At 44.7% G+C, this 26,590-nt stretch overlaps 2 protein-coding genes across 2 annotated transcripts; one reads left to right on the plus strand and one right to left on the minus strand.

Annotated features, from left to right (window-relative positions):
• dhx30 (DExH-box helicase 30) lies at positions 1–13,513 on the plus strand. Its single transcript, XM_021613516.3, has 20 exons — positions 1–249; positions 500–627; positions 1,141–1,251; positions 1,373–1,542; positions 1,673–1,790; positions 1,937–2,086; positions 2,319–2,471; positions 2,582–3,052; positions 3,499–3,882; positions 5,371–5,446; positions 5,564–5,668; positions 6,372–6,547; positions 6,802–7,008; positions 7,119–7,200; positions 7,356–7,549; positions 7,793–7,952; positions 8,157–8,314; positions 8,419–8,519; positions 12,155–12,294; positions 12,528–13,513. The coding sequence occupies exons 1-20, from the start codon at positions 81–83 to the stop codon at positions 12,788–12,790; spliced, it is 3,516 nt and encodes a 1,171-aa protein (XP_021469191.3). The 5' UTR covers positions 1–80; the 3' UTR covers positions 12,791–13,513.
• LOC110530971 (alanine aminotransferase 2) lies at positions 13,448–25,330 on the minus strand. Its single transcript, XM_036986070.2, has 11 exons — positions 25,128–25,330; positions 17,176–17,265; positions 16,889–16,997; positions 16,374–16,507; positions 16,046–16,295; positions 15,823–15,902; positions 15,549–15,685; positions 14,593–14,767; positions 14,187–14,342; positions 13,876–13,988; positions 13,448–13,690 (listed from the first exon to the last, which is right to left on the minus strand). Exons 1-11 carry the CDS (start codon positions 25,236–25,238, stop codon positions 13,600–13,602), a joined length of 1,446 nt encoding a protein of 481 aa, XP_036841965.2. The 5' UTR covers positions 25,239–25,330; the 3' UTR covers positions 13,448–13,599.
• Between the last annotated feature and the right edge of the window lie 1,260 nt (positions 25,331–26,590).

Below are 26,590 nucleotides of genomic sequence, written 5' to 3' on the forward strand. Positions count from 1 at the left end.
TGGCAGTGTATGCACGTGTCATTACCTATTTCGTGCTGTCACTAAGGAAGTGCGAAGCAGCCGGCGTTTGTATTTCAAACATGGCGCTGCCCGGTTCAGTACTCGTGCGACTCAGAGCGTTGTGTAACCTTGGGAAATCTTTGGATACAGGGAACACAATTGGACACAATTACAATCGGGTCCGGTGGTACAAGACAAAAGCCAAGAGCAATCAGGACACTGCAGCGTCAGCGGGCCAGACAAGACGGGGTGAGTGAGAAATGCTGTTGAATTGAGTTGACTGGTGCTAGGTCCAAGCCGGAGAAAAGCACCTTGAGACATACGTTCAGAAGTAATCGTCATTAAAAGTTAGCTAGCTTACTGACCGAAAAGTTGCTTACATTGCCATGAACTAGTTATCTACATGTCTCTATTTCAAGTTGTATGACAATGATATCTTGCTAAGTTGTCAAGATAGCTAGCTGAGTAATTGACCTCCGTCTTTCATCATTCATATCAGGTAGTGAGCTGCTGAAAGAGTTCCCTGAACCGAAGAGCCTGCTGTTTACCACCATATCCCGGTCGCTTGGGGTGTCTGACCTCTCCCAACACATCCAGTACCATTGCACAGAGGATGGGGGTCTCAAGGTCAGAGAGACAAGGCATTAGGTGGACTATTGCAACCACAGGAGGCTGGCGAGGGGAGGACGGCTCATAATAATGGCTGGAATGAAAATGGAAATTCAGAGTGCCGCAGCGGTCTAAGGCACTGCGTCTCAATGTTAAAGGCGTCACTACAGACATCCTGTTTCGAATCCAGGCTGTATTACAACCGGCCGTGATTGGGAGTCCTATAGGGTGGCACACAATTGGCCCAGTGTTGTCCGGGTTTGGCCTGTGTAGGCCATCATTGTAAATAAGAATTTGTTCTTAACTGACTTGCCCAGTTAAATAAAGGTTACATTTAAAAAGATATCTATTTTTAAGTGTTTGATGTGATTGATACCGTTCCAGCTGTTACCATGAGCGGGTCCTCCGCAATTAAGGTGCCACCAGCCACCTGTGATTGCAACACATCTTGTTTGACAGATGATGCCTTTTCCCAAACAAAGTCCATTGTCTAAGAATGGTTTCACTGTTGCTATACGTGTCTGTTTTCAGAGAGCCACTGTCACACTCCTCTGGCCCAGCAAGATGGAGGTGGAGGGCTTTGCTCGCAAGAAGATTGATGCTGAACGATACGCTGCTGCTGCTGCCTGTCACAAGCTGAGGGTAAGAGAAAAGCCCTACCCTTAAATAATTACAGCAGGACCTGTCTCACTTTGTACCAGGAGTATTGTGCAATGCTTTTGTCAGTGTCTCTCACTTCTTTCTCTCCCTCTCATCACTGCAGGAGATGGGTGTGCTGGGTCCAGACAATCAGGTGGCCAGGAGGAGTGTGGGACGAGGGCGAGGACCGCCACTGTCAGCCTTACAGGACCTGGAGGAGTGTCGGTGGACAGATGTCCATGTGCCTAGAAGAGACCTCCAGAATGGATCCTTGGAACCTCACATACAATCAAGGTATTACAATCCTCCTGTTACTATGGATCCTACTCATTACCAATGTATTATGGCTTATACTTTGCTGATTTTGCAGGGGACCTGATTAACTTTTAGTTGATGGTTTGGTTTATTGTGCTGCACATGTCAGTGTATACAGGGCACCTGAGGAGAATTCTGAGCTCTCCCAGGCTCTTTCCATGTTCGTAAACCCTAAAGCTCTGCTGACCAGGGTCATCCAGGTGGCCACGTCCTCCAACAGATTCAGGGTCAGTAACAGTCTCTGTCTCCTATAGGTCCATCATGCGCCATAATGCAGCCTGTCATAACACTTGTTATAAGCTATCATACAACCTGTCTAAAGCTAAGTCACTTATCTCTGAACTGTCACTCACTCTCCCGTTCTCCTCTACAGGAACTGGTACAGTACAAGACGGTGGGCGGTAAGATGAAGAGATGTGAGCTGACCATGCGATGGCCAGAGGAGATTACGTTTGTGGCCTCGGCTCTTCGCAGAGTCGAGGCAGAGAGGAGAGCTGCTGCACTGGCCTGTCTCAAACTGAAGGTGAGGACCACAGATGAAAGAGCACAGAGAATTAATCATGCATTTGTTTATAATATGTCTGTTAGATTCTGTTTTCAAACATGCATTCCCATACCAGGGTTGTGTTCATTAACGCATGGAAAGGAACGTTTATGTTAAAACATATTTTGCAAAGGAATACAACTATAGGTGTCTTGCATCCATTTTGTTCCGTTTGGTGCTCAATGCTCAACTTTGTCTATACTCTCTCCAGGAAATGGAGCTGCTAGATGAGGACAACCAACCTCTGACCCATGCTAAGTACCACAAGGAGGAGATGCGTGAGGCGGGGCAGAGAGACAGAGAGCCCTGCCATCTGGAGATACCCGAGTACTTGGAGCATAGCACCAGAGAATACCTCACACAGGTTGGTTATCCTGCATCATCAACACTGGAAAATCAGGCTGTGTAGCTAACGACATTGGCCAGGAATTTACTTCATTGCCTCTGTTTGTGCTCATGTCTTGAATTGTCCAGTATCCAGTGGCGACAGAGATGCAGAAGCTGTGGGAGGAGGAGGAGGAGAGAAGCCAGCAAAGGTTGAACCAGCAGGACGAAGAGGAGGAAGAGGACCTCGTCACAGACGCCATCACAGGCAGGCCATACCGGCCCCTCTCTACCCAGGAGGCCGAGCAGCTGAGCTCCGACCTACAGGAGGAGTGGGAGAGGGCAGGGCCTGGCCTGGGGGTGGAGCTCCCAGTCGACTCCCACCGGGAACGCGTTGTGTCAGCGGTGGAGTCCTCCAGGGTCATCGTGGTTGCTGGGGAGACGGGATGTGGCAAGACAACGCGTATCCCGCGCTTCCTTCTGGAGGGGCGTGTGCGGGGAGGGGAGGGAGCGGAGTGTAACATCTTGGTCACCCAGCCTCGGAGGATTAGCGCTGTGTCAGTGGCTCACCGTGTTGCCCACGAGATGGGCCCCGCCCTCAAACGCTCTGTAGGGTATCAGGTGAGTTACAGGGAGCATGCTGTTTATAATTAGATCAAATGCTGTTGTCACCAGAATCACAGACTAACTAACCATTAGGGCCGGTACAATACCATTATTGCAATACTCGTTAGTATCCTGGCAAGGAAACAAAACATGAATTGGATTTAACCTCTAGGAAAATGGCCCTGATGTTGGAAACACGACATTATGTTGTCATTCAGTCACATGTATTTATTTTCCAAGCTGTAGCACACAATATTTTACAGACAGCAAGATTTTAAAAGACCGAAGAGTTCGGTTTGCTTCGTGTTTACGTTTTTGCCATCAACATTTTTTTTGCGATACTGGTATCGTCCCGCCCTACTAACATTTGAGCTGTCACTCCCTCTACTGTAGGTCAACTTCTCTCGTTCATTGGACATTTGCGCTGTCACTCACTCTCCCATGACCCCGCCACCCTCTAGGTGCGTCTGGAGAGCCGTCCCCCGGAGCACAGCGGTGGGGCCCTTCTCTTCATGACGGTGGGGGTGTTACTGAGGAAGCTGCAGGGTAACGCCTCCCTGAGGGGGGTTAGCCATGTGGTGGTGGATGAGGTCCACGAGAGGGACGTCAATACGGACCTGCTGCTGGCCCTGCTGCGACCCGCCCTAAGGGACAACCCCAACCTCTGCGTCGTGCTGATGAGCGCCACAGGGGATAACCAGAGGCTGGCCCAGTACTTCGGGGACTGCCCTGTGGTCAGTGTTCCCGGGTTCATGCACCCTGTCAGGGATCGGTACCTGGAGGAGGTCCTTAGGGAGATGGGGAGACCACCGCCACCCCCGGCAAGGACAGACCTGCAGGGACGGGTGAGTAAGGTGATAACTGCTGAGGGGTGGACGTTAGTAGTTTTCAATAATTGACGGCGCTTGTACATTCCTGCCTGTTTTCTTTCATATGTACACTACCGTTCAAAAATTTGGGGTCACTTAGAAATGTCCTTTTTTTTGTCCATTGAAATAACATCAAATTGATCATAAATACAATGTAGACATTGTTAGTGTTGTAAATAACTATTGTAGCTGGAAACGGCAGATTTTTTTTATGTAATATCTACATAGGTGTACAGAAGCCCGTTATCAGCAACCATCACTCCTGTGTTCCAATGGCACGTTGTGTTAGCTAATCCAAGTTTATTATTTTAAAAGGCTAATTGATCATTAGAAAACCATTTTGCAATTATGTTAGCACAGCTGAAAACTGTTGTCCTGATTTTAAAGACGCAATAAAACTGGCCTCCTTTAGAGTAGTTGAGTATCTGGAGCATCACATGTGGGTTCTATTACAGGCTCAAAATGGCCAGAAACAAAGAACTTCCTTCTGAAACTCTTCAATCTATTCCATGCGAGAAATTGCCAAGAAACTGAAGAAGCTGGCTCTAACCAGAATAGAAAGTGGGAGTCCCCGGTGCACAACTGAGTAAGAGGACACAAGTCCTCACAAGTCCTCAACTGGCAGCTTCATTAAATAGTACCCACCAAACACCAGTCTCAAAGTGAAGAGGCGATTCTGGGATGCTGGCCTTCTAGGCAGAGTTCCTCTGTCCAGTGTCTGTTCTTTTGCCCATCTTAATCTTTTATTTTTATTGGCCAGTCTGAGATATGGCTTTTTCTTTGCAACTCTGTCTAGAAGGCCAGCATCCCGGAGTCACCTTTTCACTGTTGACGTTGAGACTGGTGTTTTGCGGGTACTATTTAATTAAGCTGCCAGCTGAGGACTTGAGGTGTCTGTTTCTCAAATTAGACACTAATATACTTGTCCTCTTACTCAGTTGTACCCCGGGGCCTCCCACTCCACTTTCTATTCTGGTTAGAGCCAGTTTGCGCTGTTCTGTGAAGGGAGTAGTACACAGCATTGTACGAGATCTTCAGTTTCTTGCATGGAATAGATTGACGAGTTTCAGAAGAAAGTTCTTTGTTTCTGGCCGTTTTGAGCCTGTAATCGAACCCACAAATGCTGATGCTCCAGATACTCAACTAGTCTAAAGGAGGCTAGTTTTATTGCTTCGTTAAATCAGAACAACAGTTGTCAGCTGTGCTAACATAATTGCAAAAAGGTTTTCTGATGATCAATTAGCCTTTTAAAATGATACACTTGGATTAACTAACACATCATGCCATTGGAACACAGGAGTGATGGTTGCTGATAATGGGCGTCTGTACGCGTCTGTATGTAGATTTTCCATAAAAAATCTGCCATTTCCTTTCAATAACGAGGACATTTCTAAGTGACCCCAAACTTTTGAACGGTGGTGTATATGTTTGTTCATAAATTGACTGTGTTTCTATGTTTTTTAGGAGAAGGATGATGCCACGCCAGACCTGGACTTAGTAGCTAATGTGATAGAGCACATCCACAGACAGGGAGAGCCAGGTAACCAACAGTTCAACACTCCCCTAGTTTTACTCTTTGTTCCCCTTGTCTCTCCATGTCAAGCTAAGGTCTGATCTAACTGATGGTTGATTAATTCATTGATGATTTCTCTTACAGGTGCAGTGCTGTGTTTCCTACCAGGTTGGCAGGACATTAAGGCTGTCCAGAAGAGACTAGAGGAGAAGCCAACCTTCCAGTCTGGCTCTCAAATGATCCTACCATGTAAGGACTGGATAAGGGATCTGTCTTTGGTTTCTGTCCTGCTGCCCATTCACAACATGCTACCTGTATTATTCCTGGTCAGATCACAATGTGACATAGTAAGGAAAGAATTCTGAACCTAATTAAAATGTAGTGCACAAGGAACGGTCTTGAGACTGGATCATAATAAAGTAATGTCTCTGCTCCTCCTCTGTCTGTCCAGTACACTCAAGTATGTCAGTGTTAGCAATTTGTTATTCTTCAATAAACAAACTCCCAAGCAAATCAGGGGGAGAAAAATAGGTTTATTTAGAGAGGATAAATCAAGATGTAATGCTGGGAGGTAGATGTTCAGTCTCCCCTGTTCTCAGCTTTTCCCCACTGAACGAAGGAACAGGATGCCATTTACCCCCCCCCCCCCCCCCCCTAGCCTGGGGTTGACCAATCAGAAGTCCTTGCAGTACAACTTGGCCAATGGCCAAATAACAAGTATCCTGCCCCCGACTCAATGTAGAGGACATAGTACACGCAGCTCTGAGTTCAGGAGTGACATTCCAGAGATTCTAAACCGCTGTTGAACTGAGACCCAACTCCTATTTACAAATCCCTATTAACCATTAGTACTATATTTAGTTTGGTACTCTCGTCCTCGCATCCTCTCAATCTCTGTTTATTTATCTTCAAAATATTCTTATATTAGTGACCCCATGTTCTCTCTGTCCAGTACACTCAAGTATGTCGGTGGGTGACCAGCAGACCGTGTTCCAGCGCCCTCCTGAGGGCCGGAGGAAGATCGTCCTGGCCACCAACATCGCTGAGACCTCTATCACCATCGACGACATTGTTCATGTAGTAAACGCGGGCTCTCAGAAGGAGCAGAACTATGACACACGGACCAAGGTAGGTGACGGTCACTTCTGTCACAGTGAATAGATAATATAGCCATTAATGCAGAAACGGTATCTTAAAGCACCTCAATAGAGGACAATAAATGGTGCTCTCCTAAAAAAATCCCTGTTCCCAATTTTTTAAGATTGTGTATGGAAAACATTCCTAGTACTTACAGGAGCCGTCAAGCTGGGGTTCGCAAATCCAACTGGTGATGGACTATAATATGGTGTGGTGTGGCAAACCTCTGTCTTGCTGGTCCCCAGGTGTCATGTCTAGACACAGTCTGGATCTCGCGCTCCAACGTCACTCAGCGTAGAGGGAGGGCGGGGCGATGCCAGCCCGGACATGCCTACCACCTGTTCCCACGGCAACGCCTGGAATCAATGACGACCTTCCCTGTGCCTGAGATCCTACGCACCCCTCTGGAGAGCCTGGTGGTACAGGCCAAGATCCACAGCCCCCACTGCAAGGTGAAGGGATTTGACAGAGGAACGATGTAGTGGTGTAAGAGCCAGTCAATGTAATTGTGAGGTCTCTGCATGTAGTCACACATTGATGTTCCCTTGGTGGGTCTCTCCAGGCAGTGGATTTCTTATCGCAGGTGTTGGACAGCCCAGAGCGAGAGGCTGTGACCGATGCTGTTCGCAACCTGCAAGAGATTGGTGAGACTCTCTAATGATCTGTCCTCACATGATGAAAAACATTTTCATCCAGATTGTTTGAGTTGGGATTTAGCAAATCATTCAAAAGGCCAAGTATAAGTGTGTGTGTTACTGGTGTTTTGTTCTTAGTACTCCTCTCCCCTCCCTCTCCCTAGGTGTTCTGGACAAGACAGAGGCCCTGACTCCCCTGGGGGAGAGAGTAGCCTGTCTGTCCTGTGACCCGCGCCTGGGGAAGGTGCTGGTGCTTGCTGCTCTGTTCCGCTGTGTCCTGCCCCTGCTGTCAGTCACAGCCTGTCTCACCAGAGACCCTTTCCACAACAGCATGCAGAACAGAGCCCTGGTCTCTAAGGTCAGACACTGACTTAGTCCACGTCTACTTGGGCAGTTTTAATTATAGATCCATAACAACCTGCAAAGTTCACATTTCTATTGCAGTGTAAATGTCTGCTGGTCATTTCAGCATTTACCTGTTATTTATGATCTAAGTTAGTCTTTTATTTTGAATTACACTAGTTGATTTTCTGTCACATTTTATCAATATTTTCTTCCCCTCCATCTTTCTCCCTCTCTCTTTCTACTTCCTTCCCTCCAGGCTAAGGAAGACCTGGGAGGTTCAAGCTACAGTGATTACCTGGTGTTCAGTCGAGCCGTGTTGGGCTGGAGGAGTGTTCAGCAAGAGAGGGACAGAGAGACCAGACAGGACTACTTGAACAGATACACACTGTCTGGAGCCGGCCTGCGCTTCATCAATGGTGAGAGAGACGGAGACATTGGGTAAACTCCTGGTTGTCGGGTTTTTCCTTACCTTGTGACCTGACCAGGTAAAACTCCGTGCCCTCGTCATTGGTTCAGTCAGTTCTCCGGCTGACCCAGGTTGTTGAGTGTCTCCCATAGATATTCATATTCCATATATTTTCATACGTTTTTATTAATCATTGATGTCTTGTGTGTTCCAGGTCTGACTTCCCAGTTCAGTGAGAACCTCCTTGAGGCTGGGCTGGTGGAGCGTTCAGCTGACTGCCAGAGATCCTCCTCCCTCTACAACCAACACAGCCACCAGGACGAGCTGGTCAAGGCTGTGCTGCTGGCCGGACTCTACCCCAACCTCATACAGGTACACATCTAAATCTCAAACAGAAGAATGACTGTCTGCGGGTTCCTATAGCTTAAACTATGCACTCAGTATCCTGACTCACTTGTTATGTTTCTGTGCCTCAGGTGAAAAGGGGAGCAGTGACCAAAGGTCGCTTCCGCCCCAACAGCCTGTCCTTCCGTACGCAGAGTGGGCCAGTGCTCCTACACCGCTCCTCCGTCAACAGGTGTGTGTTAAGCGCTGCATGGTCAATCTGACGTCTGCAGTGGCCGTGCAACGTTTACGGTGTTACGGCCTCTGCAGAAGTCAGGGCGTTCACACTTCTTGCACTTTTTGGAGCAGAGCTGTTGTGAAGGAAGTTGTCAAGGATGTGAGTTTGTGTTTATACAGGACCTCCCGCCCCCACCTACCGTCAACCAAACATGTTAATGCGGAGCTATATCAAATCAAGTTTTATTGGTCACATTCACGTGGTTAGCAGATGTTAATGCGAGTGTAGCGAAATGCTTGTGCTTCTAGTTCCGACAATGCAGAAATAACCAATGAGTAATTTAACTTAACAATTTCACAACAGCTACCTTATACACACAAGTGTAAAGTGATGAAGAACATGTTCATAAAGCTATATGAATGAGTGATGGTACAGAACGGCATAGGCAAGATGCAGTAGATGGTATCGAGTACAGTATATACATATGAGATGAGTAATGTAGGGTATGTAAACATTATATTAAGTGCCATTGTTTAAAGTGACTAGTGATATTTTTTCCATGTATGGCAGAAGCCACTCAATGTTAGTGGTGGCTGTTTAACAGTCTGATGGCCTTGAGATAGAAGCTGTTTTTCAGTCTCTCGGTCCCAGCTTTGATGCGCCTGTTCTGACCTCGCCTTCTGGATGATAGTGGGGTGAACAGGCAGTGGCTCGGGTGGTTGTTGTCCTTGATGATCTTTATGGCCTTCCTGTGACATCGGGTGGTGTAGGTGTCCTGGTGTTCTGGAGGGCAGGTAGTTACGGAGTCCTCTGCATTGTTATAAAATTTGAGTGGCACACGGCGATGCAGTACGGAGCTCATTTTGACCTCTGCATGCCTCCGGAGCCTCCGCAATTGCATCACACCCTCCATATGGAGTCTCCTACCACATTTTCGCATCAAGCATAAATTGGCTCTTTGTGTGTGTTTTACAATTAGAGGTCGACCGATTAATCGGAATGGCCGATTAATTAGGGACGATTTCAAGTTTTCATAACAATCAGAAATCTGTATTTTTTTTGGGGTGCCAATTTGCTGATTTTCTTTATTTTACATTTTCTTTATACCTTTTTTTTTAACTAGGCAAGTCAGTTAAGAACACATTCTTATTTTCAATGACGGTATAGGAACGGTGGGTTAACTGCCTCGTTCAGGGGGAGAAAGACAGATTTCCACCTTGTCAGCTCGGGGGATCCAATCTTGCAACCTTACAGTTAACTAGTCCAACGCAATAACGGCCTGCCTCTATCTCGTTGCACTCCACAAGGAGATGCAAATGCAGTATGCCAAGGTAAGTTGCTAGCTAGCATTAAACTTATCTTATAAAAAAAACAATCAATCATAATCACTAGTTAACTACACATGGTTGATGATATTACTAGATATTATCTAGCGTGTCCTGTGTTGCATATAATCTGACTGAACATACAAGTATCTAAGTATCTGACTGAGCGGTGGAAGGCAGAGGCAGACGCGTAAACATTCATTCAAACAGCACTTTAGTCCGTTTTGCCAGCAGCTCTTCGTTGTGCGTCAAGCATTGCGCTGTTTATGACTTCAAGCCTATCAACTCCCAGATGAGGCTGGTGTAACCGAAGTGAAATGGCTAGCTAGTTAGCGCGCGCTCTGAGCCTTCTAGTAGTTGTTCCCCTTGCTCTGCATGGGTAACGCTGCTTCGATGGTGGCTGTTGTCGTTGTGTTGCTGGTTCGAGCCCAGGTAGGAGCGAGGAGAGGGACGGAAGCTATACTGTTGCACTGGCAATACTAAAGTGCCTATAAGAACATCTAATAGTCAAAGGTTAATGAAATACAAATGGTATAGAGGGAAATAGTCCTATAATTCCTATTAATAAATACAACCTAAAACTTCTTACCTGGGAATATTGAAGACTCATGTTAAAAGGAACCACCAGCTTTCATATGTTCTCATGTTCTGAGCAAGGAACTGAAACGTTAGCTTTCTTACATGGCACATATTGCACTTTTACTTTTAAAAACACTTTGTTTTTGCATTATTTAAACCAAATTCAAATCAAATGTATTTATATAGCCCTTCGTACATCAGCTGGTATCTCAAAGAGCTGTACAGAAACCCAGCCTAAAAACCCAAACAGCAAGCAATGCAGTGTAGAAGATGTTTCAGCGATGAACATGTTTCACTATTTACTTGAGGCTACATTGATTTTATTGATGTATTATATTAAAATAAGTGTTCATTCAGTATTGTTGTAATTGTCATTATTACAAATACATTTTAAAAAATCTGCCGATTTAATCGGTATCGGCTTTTTTGGTCCTCCAATTATCGGTATTGGCGTTGAAAAATCATAATCGGTCGACCTCTAGTTACGGTGTGATTGATCTGTGTCTGGGCACGTACTTTTGGTCATGTAGTGTATGTGGACACCTACTCATCGCACATATCATTCCAAAATCATGGGCATTAATATGGAGTTGGTCCACCCTTTGCTGCTATAACAGCCTCCACTCTTCTGGGAAGGCTTTCCACTAGATGTTGGAACATTTCTGCGGGGATTTGCTTCCATTCAGTCTCAAGACCATTAGTGAGGTCAGCACTGATGTTTTGTGATTAGGCCTGGCTCGCAGTCGGTATTCCAATTCATCCCAAAAGGTGTTCGTTGAGGCCGGGGCTCTGTGCAGGCCAGTCAAGTTCTTCCACACCAATCTCGACAAACCATTTCTGTATGGAGCTCGCTTTGTGCACAGGGGCATTGTCATGCTAAAACAGGAAAGGGCCTTCCCCAAACTGTTGCCACAAAATTGGATTCACAGAGTCGCCTAGAATGTCATTGTATGCTGTAACGTTAAGTTTTCCCTTCACTGGAACTAAGAGGCCAAGCCCGAACCATAACAGCACCAGACCATTATTCCTCCTCCACCAAACTTTACAGTTGGCACTATGCATTCGGGTAGGTAGTGTTCTCCTGGCATCCCCCAAACCCAGTCGTCCGTTGGACTGCCAGATGCTGAAGCGTGATTCATTACTCCAGAGAATGCGTGTCCAATGGTGGCGAGCTTTACACCACTCCAGCCGACTCTTGGCATTGCTCATAGTGATCTTAGCCTTGTGTGCGGCTGCTCGGCCATGGAAACCCATTTCACGAAGCTCCCAACGAACAGTTATTGTACTGACGTTGCATCCGGAGGCAGTTTGGAACTCGGTAGTGAGTGTTGCAACCCGAGGACAGACCATTTTTACGCACTTCAGCACTCGGCAGTCCGGTTCTGTTAGCTTGTGTGGCCTACCACATTGCGGCTGAGCCGTTGTTGCTCCTAGACATTTCCACTTCACAATAACAGCAGTTACAGTTGAGCGGGGCTGATCTAGAAGGGCAGACATTTGACCAACGGACTTGTTGTAAAGGTGCCATCCTACCAGTGCCAATGCAATTATACTGCCAATTGCATGGCTGTGTGCTCGATTTTATACACCTGTCAGCAATGGGTGTGGCTGAAATAGTCGAATCCACTCATTTGAAGGGTGTCCACATACTTTTGTATGTATTGTGGGTGTTCTCATATATTCGCCTATATTTTATGGTGTGTGTGTGTGTGTGCTTATTAAGAACCCATTCTTGTCTTATTCCAGGGGAAAGGAGCAGTTTCCCAGTCGCTGGCTGACCTTCTTCAGTGCAATCAAGTCCAACGGTAATGTCTTCATCAGAGACTCCTCAGCAGCCCACCCCCTCGCCCTACTTCTGCTCACCGACTGTGACATCACTGAGAGAGGTATAATTCAATTCAGCACCATTTTATGAATCCTAGAGTGGCATTAAACTGTTGGTGAATGGTGATATCTCTACAGTACCAACTACTGCACGTAGACTTGCGCTGACGCTACAGATATGTCGTTGAGGGCCTCACTAGCTTTATCGATACCAATGACTATTGAGTGGAATTGTTATAAAGGATAAGGGATATTTCCTTGTTTCCTCTCTTTAACACTTTCCTGCCTCTCTCAGTGAATGGTGACCGTGTGGAGGTGGCGTTCCCGGGGCGGTCGCTGGTACGCTGTGAGCTGTCTGTCCAGACATGGGAGCTGCTGTGGGAGCTACGCTCCTCCATCCAGACCATGCTGTACCGCAACCTCCGCCCACACAGCTCAGCCAATTACATCACACAGGATGGCAAGCTCATCTCGCTATTGGTGGAGCTGCTGAACAATACTGAGTCCAATACAGACCCCCAGCCAAACGGTGGCCACAGTGACTCTGAGGTAGACTGATTCACTCGCATTGGAATAAAGGAATGTCAAAGCACTGTGGATGGAGTACAGCTTTGTGACCTGAAAAAACACTGTGGATGGAGTACTGCTTTGTGACCTGAAAAAACTCTGGCCGTAGCAAGAGTCCATAGATTTTTCTGGTCAGGAAAAAAGTACCAATGCAAAATGCTCGAGGCACGGTCTGCTGACAAATCTGAGAAGACATGTAATATCGGTTAACTGTACAATACTATCCATAGTTCACTACCCATTCTAAATGTCCTCCTCACCTGAGATACACGGAGAAATAATGAGAATTTTTGGAAATATAGATGAATGGGAACACTGAGTTTACAATGGAGTTCAGGAAAATACATCATGCCCTGAAGGTTTGACTCTTAAACTATATTTCAAGAGCCCCATTTAAATAGGAGTGAACTCATGGTACTGTAAATACTACTGTGATTGCTCTCTATATGGGAGGAAATCCATTTGTTTGACTAGATTATGGACTCAAGTATATTTGTTTTTTGAAAAGCAGAAGTTGAATGAATCTGACTGTTAATGAGTGTCTAGTGACCTGTGCACTACAGTGAGACGGTGTCAAGATGACAGCGAGACGGTGTCAAGATGACAGCGAGACGGTGTCAAGATGACAAAATAATGATTACATGAATGTATTGTTAACCATTATTTTTTATTTAAATATGGTCTGTTGAAATATAAAGATGTTAAACAATGTTACTGGTTGCAATTTTCTTCTCTGTACTGTGATTGTGTCTGAAGTTAAATGTATTATTCATCTTTGGGCTGTAAGGTGAAGCCAGTTTTCAGGAGAACTCCTTGAGGAAGTGCAGGTGGAAGTTCTTCAGGCGTTTCAGTACCTCTTCCATGGTCTCCACTGGGGTCATGACACACAGTCTACAGAGAGAGATGAGAACAAATCAGTGGGGAAGTAGAACCATTTAAATAGAATGATGAGGCTAATGCTATGCTTCCCTGTTCATTTGCATAGGATGAGTAGTGGATATGGAGCCATTGACTACTGGAGTGTTTTATGGTGACATTTCTATGTCCAGAAGCTGTTGACAGAGAGAGGATTGTACCTGATGTGGTGGGTGCCTTCCTTCTGTCCATACTCACACCCCGGTCCCACACACACTCCTGCCTCCTCTAGTAACCGTTTACAGTACCACAGGTCAGGCTGCAACCCCACCACCTGCAATGGAAAACAGAAAACTCACATATATAAGAGATCAAATCATTAACTCCAGAGTATTTAGAATTAATCACATGTTGAATCACATGTTTTTCCTCCAAAAGGTGAATGTCTCTTGAAATGCCCATATGACAAGCAGCAGTAGTCATTCTAGTGCTCTACCTGACCATACAGTGTACTATTTGCCCCATGACTAACTTTGGCCTTCTCAATGGCTGCTTGGGGTAGATACAGCCGGGGGAATACGAAAGCTCCTCCCATCATCGGCTGACAGCTGATCCCTGGGATATTGTTCAGAAACTCTGGGACCCAGTTCATGTTATGGACCAGCATGGCCCGGATAGACTGGGTCTCCTGGCGGAGATGGGAGAAAAGACGGAAAAGAAGGACACGGGTAGAGCATATTGTATGGGACACTGAGGTGCCGTTGTGAATAGGGAAAGGAATACATTTGTTTGATTTTGATGAACTATTTCTTATTTTAGATACTTCAATGATTGTAGAGCACTATCATTAAACTACTTATGACTAAATGTTACATGACATATGCAATCTATTAAGCCTAACGTCATACTGTAGTTTGATCTATTTTGATGGGTCTCACCTGGGCGTAGACCGGGTATGAGGGGTCCCCTGGCCTGGGAGGGTTAGCCATGAGCTCCAGGGCTAGCTGACCAGTCACAGGGGCACAGATGTCAGTGGAAAAGATGGTGTAGGCGTACTTCATGACGGCGGGGTCAAGGTTCACCAGCTCCACGTACCCTCCGCGTAGCCCACACCTGTGCAGGGAGGAGAGACATACAGAGTAGTGGTCAAACACTGGCCTGCTGGTTTCAGTACAGGCTTTTACACCATAGGAAGCCTGAAGTGGATCTCTTAGGGAACTGGCAGCTATTTTATTTACTTTTGTCCCTATTGAGTTTGTGTTGGCAGCTCATACATTGTCTAAGGCACTAATCCATGTTTGCGCTAACGCTCATGCTGAAGGAATTTGACCATTCTAAAGAAGTAGTAGGCTAGTAGCTAATTACTTAATTAAGTAGCTAATGGGGTAATACGATCCAGATCATTTTAGAGTACAGTAGGCTATAGTATGTATGTATTGAAGACCACTCCTCTGTTGATGTGACTAATTGCTCTACAGCTGTTCTCACTGCCAAATCACCACTCCTCAGGATTTTTTTCACTCCTAACCTTACCATTTAACCACCTTTTCCCCTTCTGAAAACAGCAAATCCTTTCATGGTGATGCCAGTGGGTGGCATATTCTGTTTGCCTTCCTTTTTTGCATGAAATAATCAACCACCACAACCCTACCTAACAGCCTTACAAGCCAATAAAATCCTCACCCCTCTGCTGTGTGTGTGAAATAAATCAGATAATTGAATCCTTCCTCGTCTCATTCATCCAGCAGCATTCTAATAGATGCATCATGGTGGCATTCTGAACTTTAGACCAGTCAATTACAAAACCTCCTAATACAGTTCACCTTCAGTTGAATGCATGAATCCGTTAGTCTATTGCCTTAGAAGACAGACAGTGCTGCTGTACAGTACTCACTCGCCCATGAAGCCTTTGGATGCTGAGTGGAAAGAGGCCAGCTCCACTGTGTGAGAGAGAGGAGGCCCCATTTCAGACAGAACCTTCTTATAGGAGACAAACTCACTGCCCTCCCCAAACACACTTTCCTGATACACCTGTGGATCGAATGAAACAGCGAGGGGTGAGTGGAAGACAGAACAACAACTCACTACATAGTCAATATAGAGGGAAGTGAAATATTTGTCATTGAAAATAAGCAATTTGCCAGGAGAAAATATAGACAGGAAGTCACCTCATCAGCCATGAGGAAGAGCCTCTCCTCAGCAGCGAATCGGATCACCTTTTCAATACACTTCCTGCTCTGAACATGACCTAGCAACAACAAAACAAATGAGACTATCCATAAATACTGCTGAGGTAACTTGGCTGCAAAAAGGTTTACGTTACATTCTTCATAGGGACAAATAGTGTAGTACTACTGTATCAACAATCATGGAACCGGAACAACACGTTACCTGTAGGATTCCCCGGGTTGATGACATACAGGGCAACTGTGTTGCAGACATCCTTAGAGGCCTGTAGTGCTCTGCGTAGCTCCTCCACCTCCATTGCCCAACCCTGCTCCTCATCTAGGTAGTAGGGAGCAATGACTGCCCCGAGCCTTTGCAACATCATTTTGAAGGAAGAGTAGGTGGGCACAGCCGTCAGCACACCTGTCGGAAGTGAGGCCTGATTGTGGAAGTCAGCCAGCATCTTCAACACTTGCTAAAAACAGAAAATAGAGAGGGAAAGATGAATGAGAGACATGGTGATGATGATGATGGTGGTGAAGATGATTCTCACCATTATTGACCTTTGAGAGCCAGAGGTCATGAAGATATTCTTGGGGGACGATGGTACACCACCATCTCGTTGAGAGATGAAGTTGGACACACTGCACTGTATATAAGAGATACCACCAGTGGGTGTGTATGAGCCTGATAAGATAGAGAAGAAGAACAAACACAGGTAAACACACATCACATATACCAGCCAGGTTACCCGTGATACAAGTCAGTATTCAACGTCCATCCATGTCTGAGCATGTCGGGAGATGATGTGGAAATCGTCCAGTAGAGGCAACAGTGAGCACTTGCCTTCAAGTAGTTTTCATTTTGCTAAGGTGATGGCGGTGAGCAACTGCCTCTGGTGCCAAATTTTTTGTTTTAAGCCTATCCTAACCTTAACCATTCAGAGTTAATGCCTAACATTAAAAAGTCAGAGTTAATGCCTAAACTTAACCCTAAGAATTCACAGTTAATGCTTGTAGCAAATACTGGATTTAACAGCTAACAGGACCCAATTTCAGTCCACCTTACCTACACTCCCCCCATCACATGCTCCCAGCAGGCTTTGGACCCTCTGTCTAACGTCCCCTGGCAGTTTGTAACTGTGGATCAACTGAGGGTAGAGGCAGGCTGCAAGAACCTGGCGCGCGCACACACACACACGCACACACGCACACACACACACACACACACACACAAACACATACATACACATACACACACAGGTTTAAAGCAAAACAGAAAATACACCATATTTAGACAGGCAGGGTTATCAGTGGACACTCAGACAGAAAGGTTGAATGTCAGGAGGACATTACCTGTCGGACGAAGGTCAAGGGTTGGACCCCTCCTCTGTGTTTGTCTCCCCAGCTGACATCTATCACATCCTTACAGGGCTTCCTCCCTCCCTATCAGAAACAGATGACATACTGCAGTGTGAGTCCATGTATATATATTAGCTGTATACTATATTGTGTTTCACGTGAATATGCAATGAACTGAATGCACAAGTCAACATATATCTAGCTATTCTATGTCTGAAATAGTAGGCATACATGTGACTTGAGAATCAAGGTCACTAACATCAGATCAGGGTCCAGTTTCCCAAAACCTAAGGCTAAGTTCATCTTTAGAACCTTCGTAGGAGCATTATAAAATATCCGAGCTGTTTCCTAAAACCATTGTTTCTAAAGTTGCACTGGAAGACGCTCGTTATTTACTGACTGACTGCCTCAAACCACTAGTAGAACAACTAAGTGCGTTGTCAGAGGCTTTTTTGCCCTTGCGCATCACTTTATACACAGACGATCTAAACTTAGAATCAAGATGTTTATCTGTCTCAGAACAAAGTTGACTACAAAAACAAAGTTCCCATTGTCTTGGGTAATTGTTACAAACAAACACAGGTTAAAAAGATTATTCAAATAAAAACTCAATGGCCAGTTTATTAGATACACCCATCTAGGGTGTACACTGTGGGGGGGACGCTGCAAATAGTCTGAGTAGCCATTTGACTAGATGTTCAGTAGTCTTATGGCTTGGTGGTAGAAGCTGTTTTAAAGCCTCTTGGACCTAGACTGGGCGCTCTGGTACCACTTGCCGTGCGGTAGCAGAGAGAATGGTCTATGACTAGAGTGGCTGGAGTCTTTGACAATTTTTAGGGCCTTCCTCTGACACCGCCTGGTATAGAGGTCCTGGATGGCAGGAAGCTTGGCCCAATGATGTACTGGGCCGTTCGCACTACCCTCTGTAGTGCTTTGCGGTCGCAGGCACAGCATTTGCCATACCAGGCAGTGATGCAACCAGTCATGCTCTCGATAGTGCAGCTGTAGAACCTTTTGAGGATCTGAGGACCCATGCCAAATCTTTTCAGTCTCCTGAGGGGGAATAGGTTTTGTCGTGCCCGCTTCACAACTGTCATGGTGTGCTTGGACCATGTTAGTTTGTTGGTGATGTGGACACCAAGGAACTTGAAGCTCTCAACCTGCTCCACTGCAGCCCCTTCGATGAGAATGGTGGCATGCTCGGTCCTCTTTTTGCTGTAGTCCACAATCATCTCTATGTAGCAAGTCACAAACTTGTGACTCACTGTCTGAATGGGTTGATATACCTAATAAACTGACCACTGAGTGTGGGCATAGGCGTATACACTGCTCAAAAAAATAAAGGGAAGACTTAAACAACACAATGTAACTCCAAGTCAATCACACTTCTGTGAAATCAAACTGTCCACTTAGGAAGCAACACTGATTGACAATAAATTTCACATGCTGTTGTGCAAATGGAATAGACAACAGGTGGAAATTATAGGCAATTAGCAAGACACCCCCAATAAAGGAGTGGTTCTGCAGGTGATGACCACAGACCACTTATCAGTTCCTATGCTTCCTGGCTGATGTTTTGGTCACTTTTGAATGCTGGCGGTGCTTTCACTCTAGTGGTAGCATGAGACGGAGTCTACAACCCACACAAGTGGCTCAGGTAGTGCAGCTCATCCAGGATGGCACATCAATGCGAGCTGTGGCAAGAAGGTTTGCTGTGTCTGTCAGCGTAGTGTCCAGAGCATGGAGGCGCTACCAGGAGACAGGCCAGTACATCAGGAGATGTGGAGGAGGCCGTAGGAGGGCAACAACCCAGCAGCAGGACCGCTACCTCCGCCTTTGTGCAAGGAGGAGCAGGAGGCGCACTGCCAGAGCCCTGCAAAATGACCTCCAGCAGGCCACAAATGTGCATGTGTCTGCTCAAACGGTCAGAAACAGACTCCATGAGGGTGGTATGAGGGCCCGACGTCCACAGGTGTGGGTTGTGCTTACAGCCCAACTCCGTGCAGGACATTTGGCATTTGCCAGAGAACACCAAGATTGGCAAATTCGCCACTGGCGCCCTGTGCTCTTCACAGATGAAAGCAGGTTCACACTGAGCACATGTGACAGAGTCTGGAGACGCCGTGGAGAATGTTCTGCTGCCTGCAACATCCTCCAGCATGACCGGTTTGGCAGTGGGTCAGTCATGGTGTGGGGTGGCATTTCTTTGGGGGGCCGCACAGCCCTTCATGTGCTCGCCAGAGGTAGCCTGACTGCCATTAGGTACCGAGATGAGATCCTCAGACCCCTTGTGAGACCATATGCTGGTGCGGTTGGCCCTGGGTTCCTCCTAATGCAAGACAATGCTAGACCTCATGTGGCTGGAGTGTGTCAGCAGTTCCTGCAAGAGGAAGGCATTGATGCTATGGACTGGCCCGCCCGTTCCCCAGACCTGAATCCAATTGAGCACATCTGGGACATCATGTCTCGCTCCATCCACCAACGCCACGTTGCACCACAGACTGTCCAGGAGTTGGCGGATGCTTTAGTCCAGGTCTGGGAGGAGATCCCTCAGGAGACCATCCGCCACCTCATCAGGAGCATGCCCAGGCGTTGTAGGGAGGTCATACAGGCATGTGGAGGCCACACACACTACTGAGCCTCATTTTGACTTGTTTTAAGGACATTACATCAAAGTTGGATCAGCCTGTAGTGTGGTTTTCCACTTTAATTTTGAGTGTGACTCCAAATCCAGACCTCCATGGGTTGATCAAATTTGATTTCCATTGCTAATTTTTGTGTGGTTTTGTTGTCAGCACATTCAACTATGTAAAGAAAAAAGTATTTAATAAGAATATTTCATTCATTCAGATCTAGGATGTGTTATTACATATTGGTTTCCTTCCCCTATAAGCAGTCTTTGGACACGATTTGATAGCAATCAATGCTTTGGTTTTGTTTTAGCATTTGTGGCACAAATCCTGGTCTCAGTACCAATATTAGCATTTTTCACACATCATGTCCAAATCATTCGAAAGTATAATTGATTGTGAAGCTCAACTTGCAGATAATTTGAACATGATATGTGAAAAATGCTAATATTGGTACCATGACTTGAATGGGATTTGTACCACAAATGCCACAAAGTCATAGTACCAATAGCCTATTAGTATTTTCTGTGCGTCATGTTCAAATCCCTCTGGTGGCCCTTGGGGCTGATTTAGCAATAGACTAAGCCTCCTCTATTTGCAAACATATACAGTAGGTGGTCATAGCTCTCTAAGAGCTGACTCGTAGTCAGTATTGTGGAATAATTATAATGTTAAGGTAAGATTTGAATGGAGAAAGCTGATCCGAGAGCAGCGCTGACTTTCTTTTAAACTATCATAAGCCTACAGATACATGCTCCAACAACGCACTTAGTGAACATTCTCTTAATATAAAAACGGGCAATCAACAGTTGCTACATTGCCTACATTTTTGGATGTATAAATAGAATATAACTTATAAATGCCTCATGAGCTTAGTTCAACTGTCGTACCCTATCAGAACCTAAAATATAAGCTTGTTTTACTCCAATGTTTGTAAACAAAGTAAATGTGAACAAACACTATAGAGTCCTGCATTGGGTCGGATTTTCATAGTTCTTCCCGCTGGCAGGTGGCAGGTGGAATTAGCTGGCAGGTGGAATGAAAGCATTATTTCAAACTTAGGGTCAGCTTGCGTTTCTGAACACTTATATTGCAGTTCGAAACGTTCAAATCATGAACGTGTTTTGTTTTACAAACCAAGGAGCTTGTTGTGTATAGGCCTAGGCTGTACACTGAGTGCACAAAACAGTAGGAACACCTGCTCATTCCATGACATTGACTGACCTGGTGAATCCAGGTGAAAGCTATGATCACTGTTTACAGTAATTAAATTCCTCTATGTTTTAATACCCAATTAAAATGAAACACTCTGTCAATTCATAAGAATTTGTAAGACCCTTATTTGTATAAAATGGACAGAGACCAGTCAACCAGATGCGTTTATTCTCGTGAGTACTGCCCATGATACATTTTATCACAGGTTATAAACTGAAAATGACATCAGCGTTTTCTAAACTGTTCCGTCTCTTCTTGACACTGGTACAAAGGCTGTACAGTTCTCAAGCCTTCCCACATCATCTAGAGCCAAGGTCAGACTGTGTAGATAAGCATTCTAGCCAGTCTGGCGATATAGTTAATTCATTTCTACCAAGGAACAGACAGTCATTGTTCTAATTCTTGATTATATTTACACACATTATATTCAGTACTAGGATTAAAAAGAAAATTCATACATATACAGTAACATAATAGTATTCTGATTAGTCAGTCCTGATTGAAATGTATACATAATTAGTCATTATTGATACAAATTCCCTTAACAATCACTTATTGATGTTACCTGTTAAATCCACTTCAATCAGACCAGATAATCTTGTTTCTCATGGTCTGAGATTCCTTTAGGTGCCTTCCGCAAACTCCAAGCGGACTGTCACGTGCCTTTTACTGAGGAGTAGCTTCTGTCTGGCCATTCTACCATAAAGGCCTGATTGGTGGCGTGCTGCAGAGATGGTTGTCCTTCTGGAAGGTTCTTCCATCTCCACAGAGGAACTCTGGAGCTCTGCCAGAGTGACCATAGTGTTCTTGGTCACCACCCTGACCAAGGCCCTTCTCCCCCGATTGCTCAGTTTGGCCAGGCAGCCAACTCTAGGAAGAGTCTTGGTTGTTCCAAACTTCTCCCATTTAAGAATGATGGAGGCCACTGTGTTCTTGGGGACCTTCAATGCTGCATAATTACTTTGGTACCCTTCCCAGATCTGTGCCTTGATACAATCCTGTCTCTGAGCTCTACGGATAATTCCTTAGACCTCGTGGCTTGGTTTTTGCTCTGACATGCACTGAGGGACTTTATATAGACAGGTCTGAATACTGATGTAAATGAGGTATTTCTGTTTTTTATTTGTACTAAATCATCAAAATGTATTTCGCTTTGTCTTTATCGGACATTGTGTGTAGATTGATGAGGGGAAAAAATAAGTCTGTAACGTAACAAAATGTGGAAAAGTCAAAGGGTCTGAATTCTTTCCAAAGGCACTATACATCAAACTTAGTAGGACACTACTACAATATATCAGTTCAATTGGTACAGCATTCTCACTAATGGGTGCAATGAAAGCATTATTTCAAACTTAGGGTCAGCTTGCGTTTCAGAACAATTATATTGCAGTTCGAAACATTCAAATCATGAACGTGTTTTGTTTTACAAACCAAGTAGCTTGTTGTGTATAGGCCTAGGCTGTACACTGAGTGCACAAAACATTAGGAACTTCTGTTGAATCTGACAATTAATCTTAATGGATGTACAGTCGTCTCAAATAAAATTGTGAAGTACCTCGGCGTTACTCTGGACCCTGATCTCTCTTTTTTCCATCTACGTAACACTGCAAAAATCAGAAACTTTCTGTCCAAAAATTATGCAGAAAAATGTATCCATGCTTTTGTCACTTCTAGGTTAGACTACTGCAATGCTCTACTTTCCAGCTACCCGGATAAAGCACTAAATAAACTTCAGTTAGTGCTAAATATGGCTGCTAGAATCCTGACTAGAACCAAAAAATGTGATCATATTACTCCAGTGCTAGCCTCCCTACACTGGCTTCCTGACAAGGCAAGGGCTGATTTCAAGGTTTTACTGCTAACCTACAAAGCATTACATGGGCTTGCCCCTACCTATCTCTCTGATTTGGTCCTGCCGTACATACCTACACGTACGCTACGGTCACAAGACGCAGGCCTCCTAATTGTCCCTAGAATTTCTAAGCAAACAGCTGGAGGCATGGCTTTCTCCTATAGAGCTCCATTTTTATGGAATGGTCTGCCTACCCATGTGAGAGACGCAAACTCGGTCTCAACCTTTAAGTCTTTACTGAAGACTCATCTCTTCAGTGGGTCATATGATTGAGTGTAGTCTGGCCCAGGAGTGTGAAGGTGAACAGAAAGGCTCTGGAGCAACGAACCGCCCTTGCTGTCTCTGCCTGGCCGGTTCGCCTCTTTCCACTGGGATTCTCTGCCTCTAACCCTATTACAGGGGCTGAGTCACTGGCTTACTAGGGCTCTTTCATACCATCCCTAGGAGGGGTGCGTCACTTGAGTGGGTTGAGTCACTGATGTGATCGTCCTGTCTGGGTTGGCGCCCCCCCCTTGGGTTGTGCCGTGGCGGAGATCTTTGTCTCAGGATGGTAAGTTGGTGGTTGAATATATCCCTCTAGTGGTGTGGGGGCTGTGCTTTGGCAAAGTGGGTGGGGTTATATCCTTCCTGTTTGGCCCTGTCCGGGGGTTTCATCGGATGGGGCCACTGTGTCTCCTGACCCCTCCTGTCTCAGCCTCCAGTATTTATGCTGCAGTAGTTTATGTGTTGGGGGCTAGGGTCAGTTTGTTATATCTGGAGTACTTCTCCTGTCCTATCCGGTGTCCTGTGTGAATTTAAGTATGCTCTCTCTAATTCTCTCTTTCTCTCTTTCTTTCTCTCTCTCGGAGGACCTGATCCCTAGGACCATGCCTCAGGACTACCTGACATGATGACTCCTTGCTGTCCCCAGTCCACCTGGCCGTGCTGCTGCTCCAGTTTCAACTGTTCTGCCTGTGATTATTATTATTTGACCATGAAGGTCATTTATGAACATTTGAACATCTTGGCCATGTTCTGTTATAATCTCCACCCGGCACAGCCAGAAGAGGACTGGCCACCCCACATAGCCTGGTTCCTCTCTATGTTTCTTCATAGGTTTTGACCTTTCTAGGGAGTTTTTCTACACCTGCATTGCTTGCCGTTTGGGGTTTTTAGGGTGGCTTTCTGTACAGCACTTTGAGATATCCGCGGATGTACGAAGGGCTATATAAATACATTTGATTTGATTTGATTTGCAACAAATATATGTTAATGTGTCACTGATTCTTTCTCCTTCCACAAAATGTTTCCACAATGCACTATAGTTTACAGAATGATGCAGTAAATATATAGCAAATAAACAATACAGTACTTTATTGTTAAGTTGTATTGTAATAATATTACACCAATTGCTAACAGTGAATATGTATTTATATATTACAGCATACCAATAAATATTTTGGGTTTTATATCACTTGTTCTTGTAGAGGCCTTAACAAAGGCTTCTAAACTGTCATGACTACTAGCAGGGCCGGATTAAGGGCAAAACAGAGCAAAAGGACCTTACTGTAGATTTACAGGACAAATATATATATGTATAAAAAAAATATGGTACTGTATATTCTGTGGGGTACAACATTCTCACTCATGGGTGCAACAAAATACAACGCATGCCTCAAAGATTCTTTGACCGCCCACAACATTTTCCCACAATGCACCATAATTCACAGTATGCTACAGTAAATTACTGGCAGCACATTAGCCAAAAAGTTACTGTAGATTTACAGGACAAATATTTTTTTTAAATGGCATGGTACTGTATATTCTGTCGGGTACCGTATTCTCACTAATGGGTTCAACAAAATACAAGGTATGCCTCAAAATATGATCATGAGCCAGAGATTATTTCGCCGCCCACAACATTTTTATTAATTTTTATTTTATTTAACTTTTATTTAACCAGGTAGGCCAGTTGAGAACAAGTTCTCATTTACAACATTGCACCATAATTCATAGTATGCTGCTATAAATATACAGCAAAACAGGTGATACAGTATTTTTACAGCAGTGCAGTGCAACACCATTGAACCCCTATAATGCATTGCTTTTTACAGTACAGTACTGTAAAATAGAATTACAGTAGCTAACTGTGAAAGTTTTGCCATAAATGTACTGCAATCTGTTAACGTGTGTCGCTGGGATACTGTTAACTCTATTTACAGCATTCTATGTTCTATATAGGGCTAGGATAGGCCACTGTGATGTCTTACCTGTGTGACTTCAGTTCTAATCTGATTGGCTCGTCTCACCAGGGGCTCCAGCTCTGTCTGTTTGATGCTCCTCATCTTGCGGCAGATCTCTCTCAGGCAGAGGACTGACATTCTACTATCACACCTGCTGGTCCTCTCTGATAAATAGAATAGAATCTGATGAGATGCCTATAGACTTGTCCACTTCTATGGTTCCTTGATCTTTTCTCATGCTGATGGTGAGGAAGTGAGTAGGGGTAAAGCTCCCTCCCAAAGTTATTTTTTGTATAGGAACACGTAAACGGATCAGTTTTGCAAGTTGAGCCTGCTTTAAAGTTGCCCCAGGCAAATTCCAGTAGGCCTGGCCTAAAACAGATATTTCTGGTTCATCCACATTGTTAGTTTATTTTTGTGGAAAAATTGTGTTTATTATATTTCTTTCCACATAGAATTCAATAATTCAATTATACAAGTACAACAAACAAAGCAAACACCCCAAAAAACATACAGTACATCCCAATTGCACATCATACCATACAATAACACCTGCATTCATATGCCATCACGCCATTTTAGTTGTTACCTCAGATCACATATCCTACACATATCAATTAATAAATGTCTATAATGACTCTGTATATTCTAACCAGGGATCCTAATTCTTATGAAAAGACTATGGACTACCTTCTACTAGTGGCATTGACCTCATTAATCCATTGAGTGATATTGGAAGGATCCTCATGGTTCCACAGTTATACATTTTTTAGTCATAGTCATAGCTAAGCAAAAAAAAATCTTACATCTCTGTAGATCAGATCGATCTCCAAGGATTGTCATCGTGGGAGTAAAATGCAGGCCTACTTCCCTATGAAGGACCTCATGTCAAATTCTTTCCATCTCCAGCCTCCTTTATTAATGTTTAGGGCAGGCCCATGTCATGTGTAATGAAGTACCCGTCTCTGTTTTACAGCGAGGGCATTGTGGAGATAAGTCTTATTTAAAGACGCACCATTTCCATTAAAGTAGCTTGGGTAGACTGGAAGATAGTGTTGTTTAAGTTAGAGACATTATATTCCAGTTCACCCAAGGTACTTTTATGGAAATGGTGTCATTTAAGTTGGAGACATTACAGTGTCTTGCGGAAGTATTCGGCCCCCTTGAACTTTGCGACCTTTTGCCACATTTCAGGCTTCAAACATAAAGATATAAAACTGTATTTTTTTGTGAAGAATCAACAACAAGTGGGACACAATCATGAAGTGGAACGACATTTATTGGATATTTCAAACTTTTTTAACAAATCAAAAACTCAAAAATTGGGCGTGCAAAATTATTCAGCCCCTTTACTTTCAGTGCAGCAAACTCTCTCCAGAAGTTCAGTGAGGATCTCTGAATGATCCAATGTTGACCTAAATGACTAATGATGATAAATACAATACACCTGTGTGTAATCAAGTCTCCTTATAAATGCACCTGCACTGTGA

The sequence above is a fragment of the Oncorhynchus mykiss genome, chromosome 8 (assembly GCF_057628025.1).
Source record: "Oncorhynchus mykiss isolate SJ-2025 chromosome 8, ASM5762802v1, whole genome shotgun sequence".
NCBI classification, from domain to species: domain Eukaryota; kingdom Metazoa; phylum Chordata; class Actinopteri; order Salmoniformes; family Salmonidae; genus Oncorhynchus; species Oncorhynchus mykiss.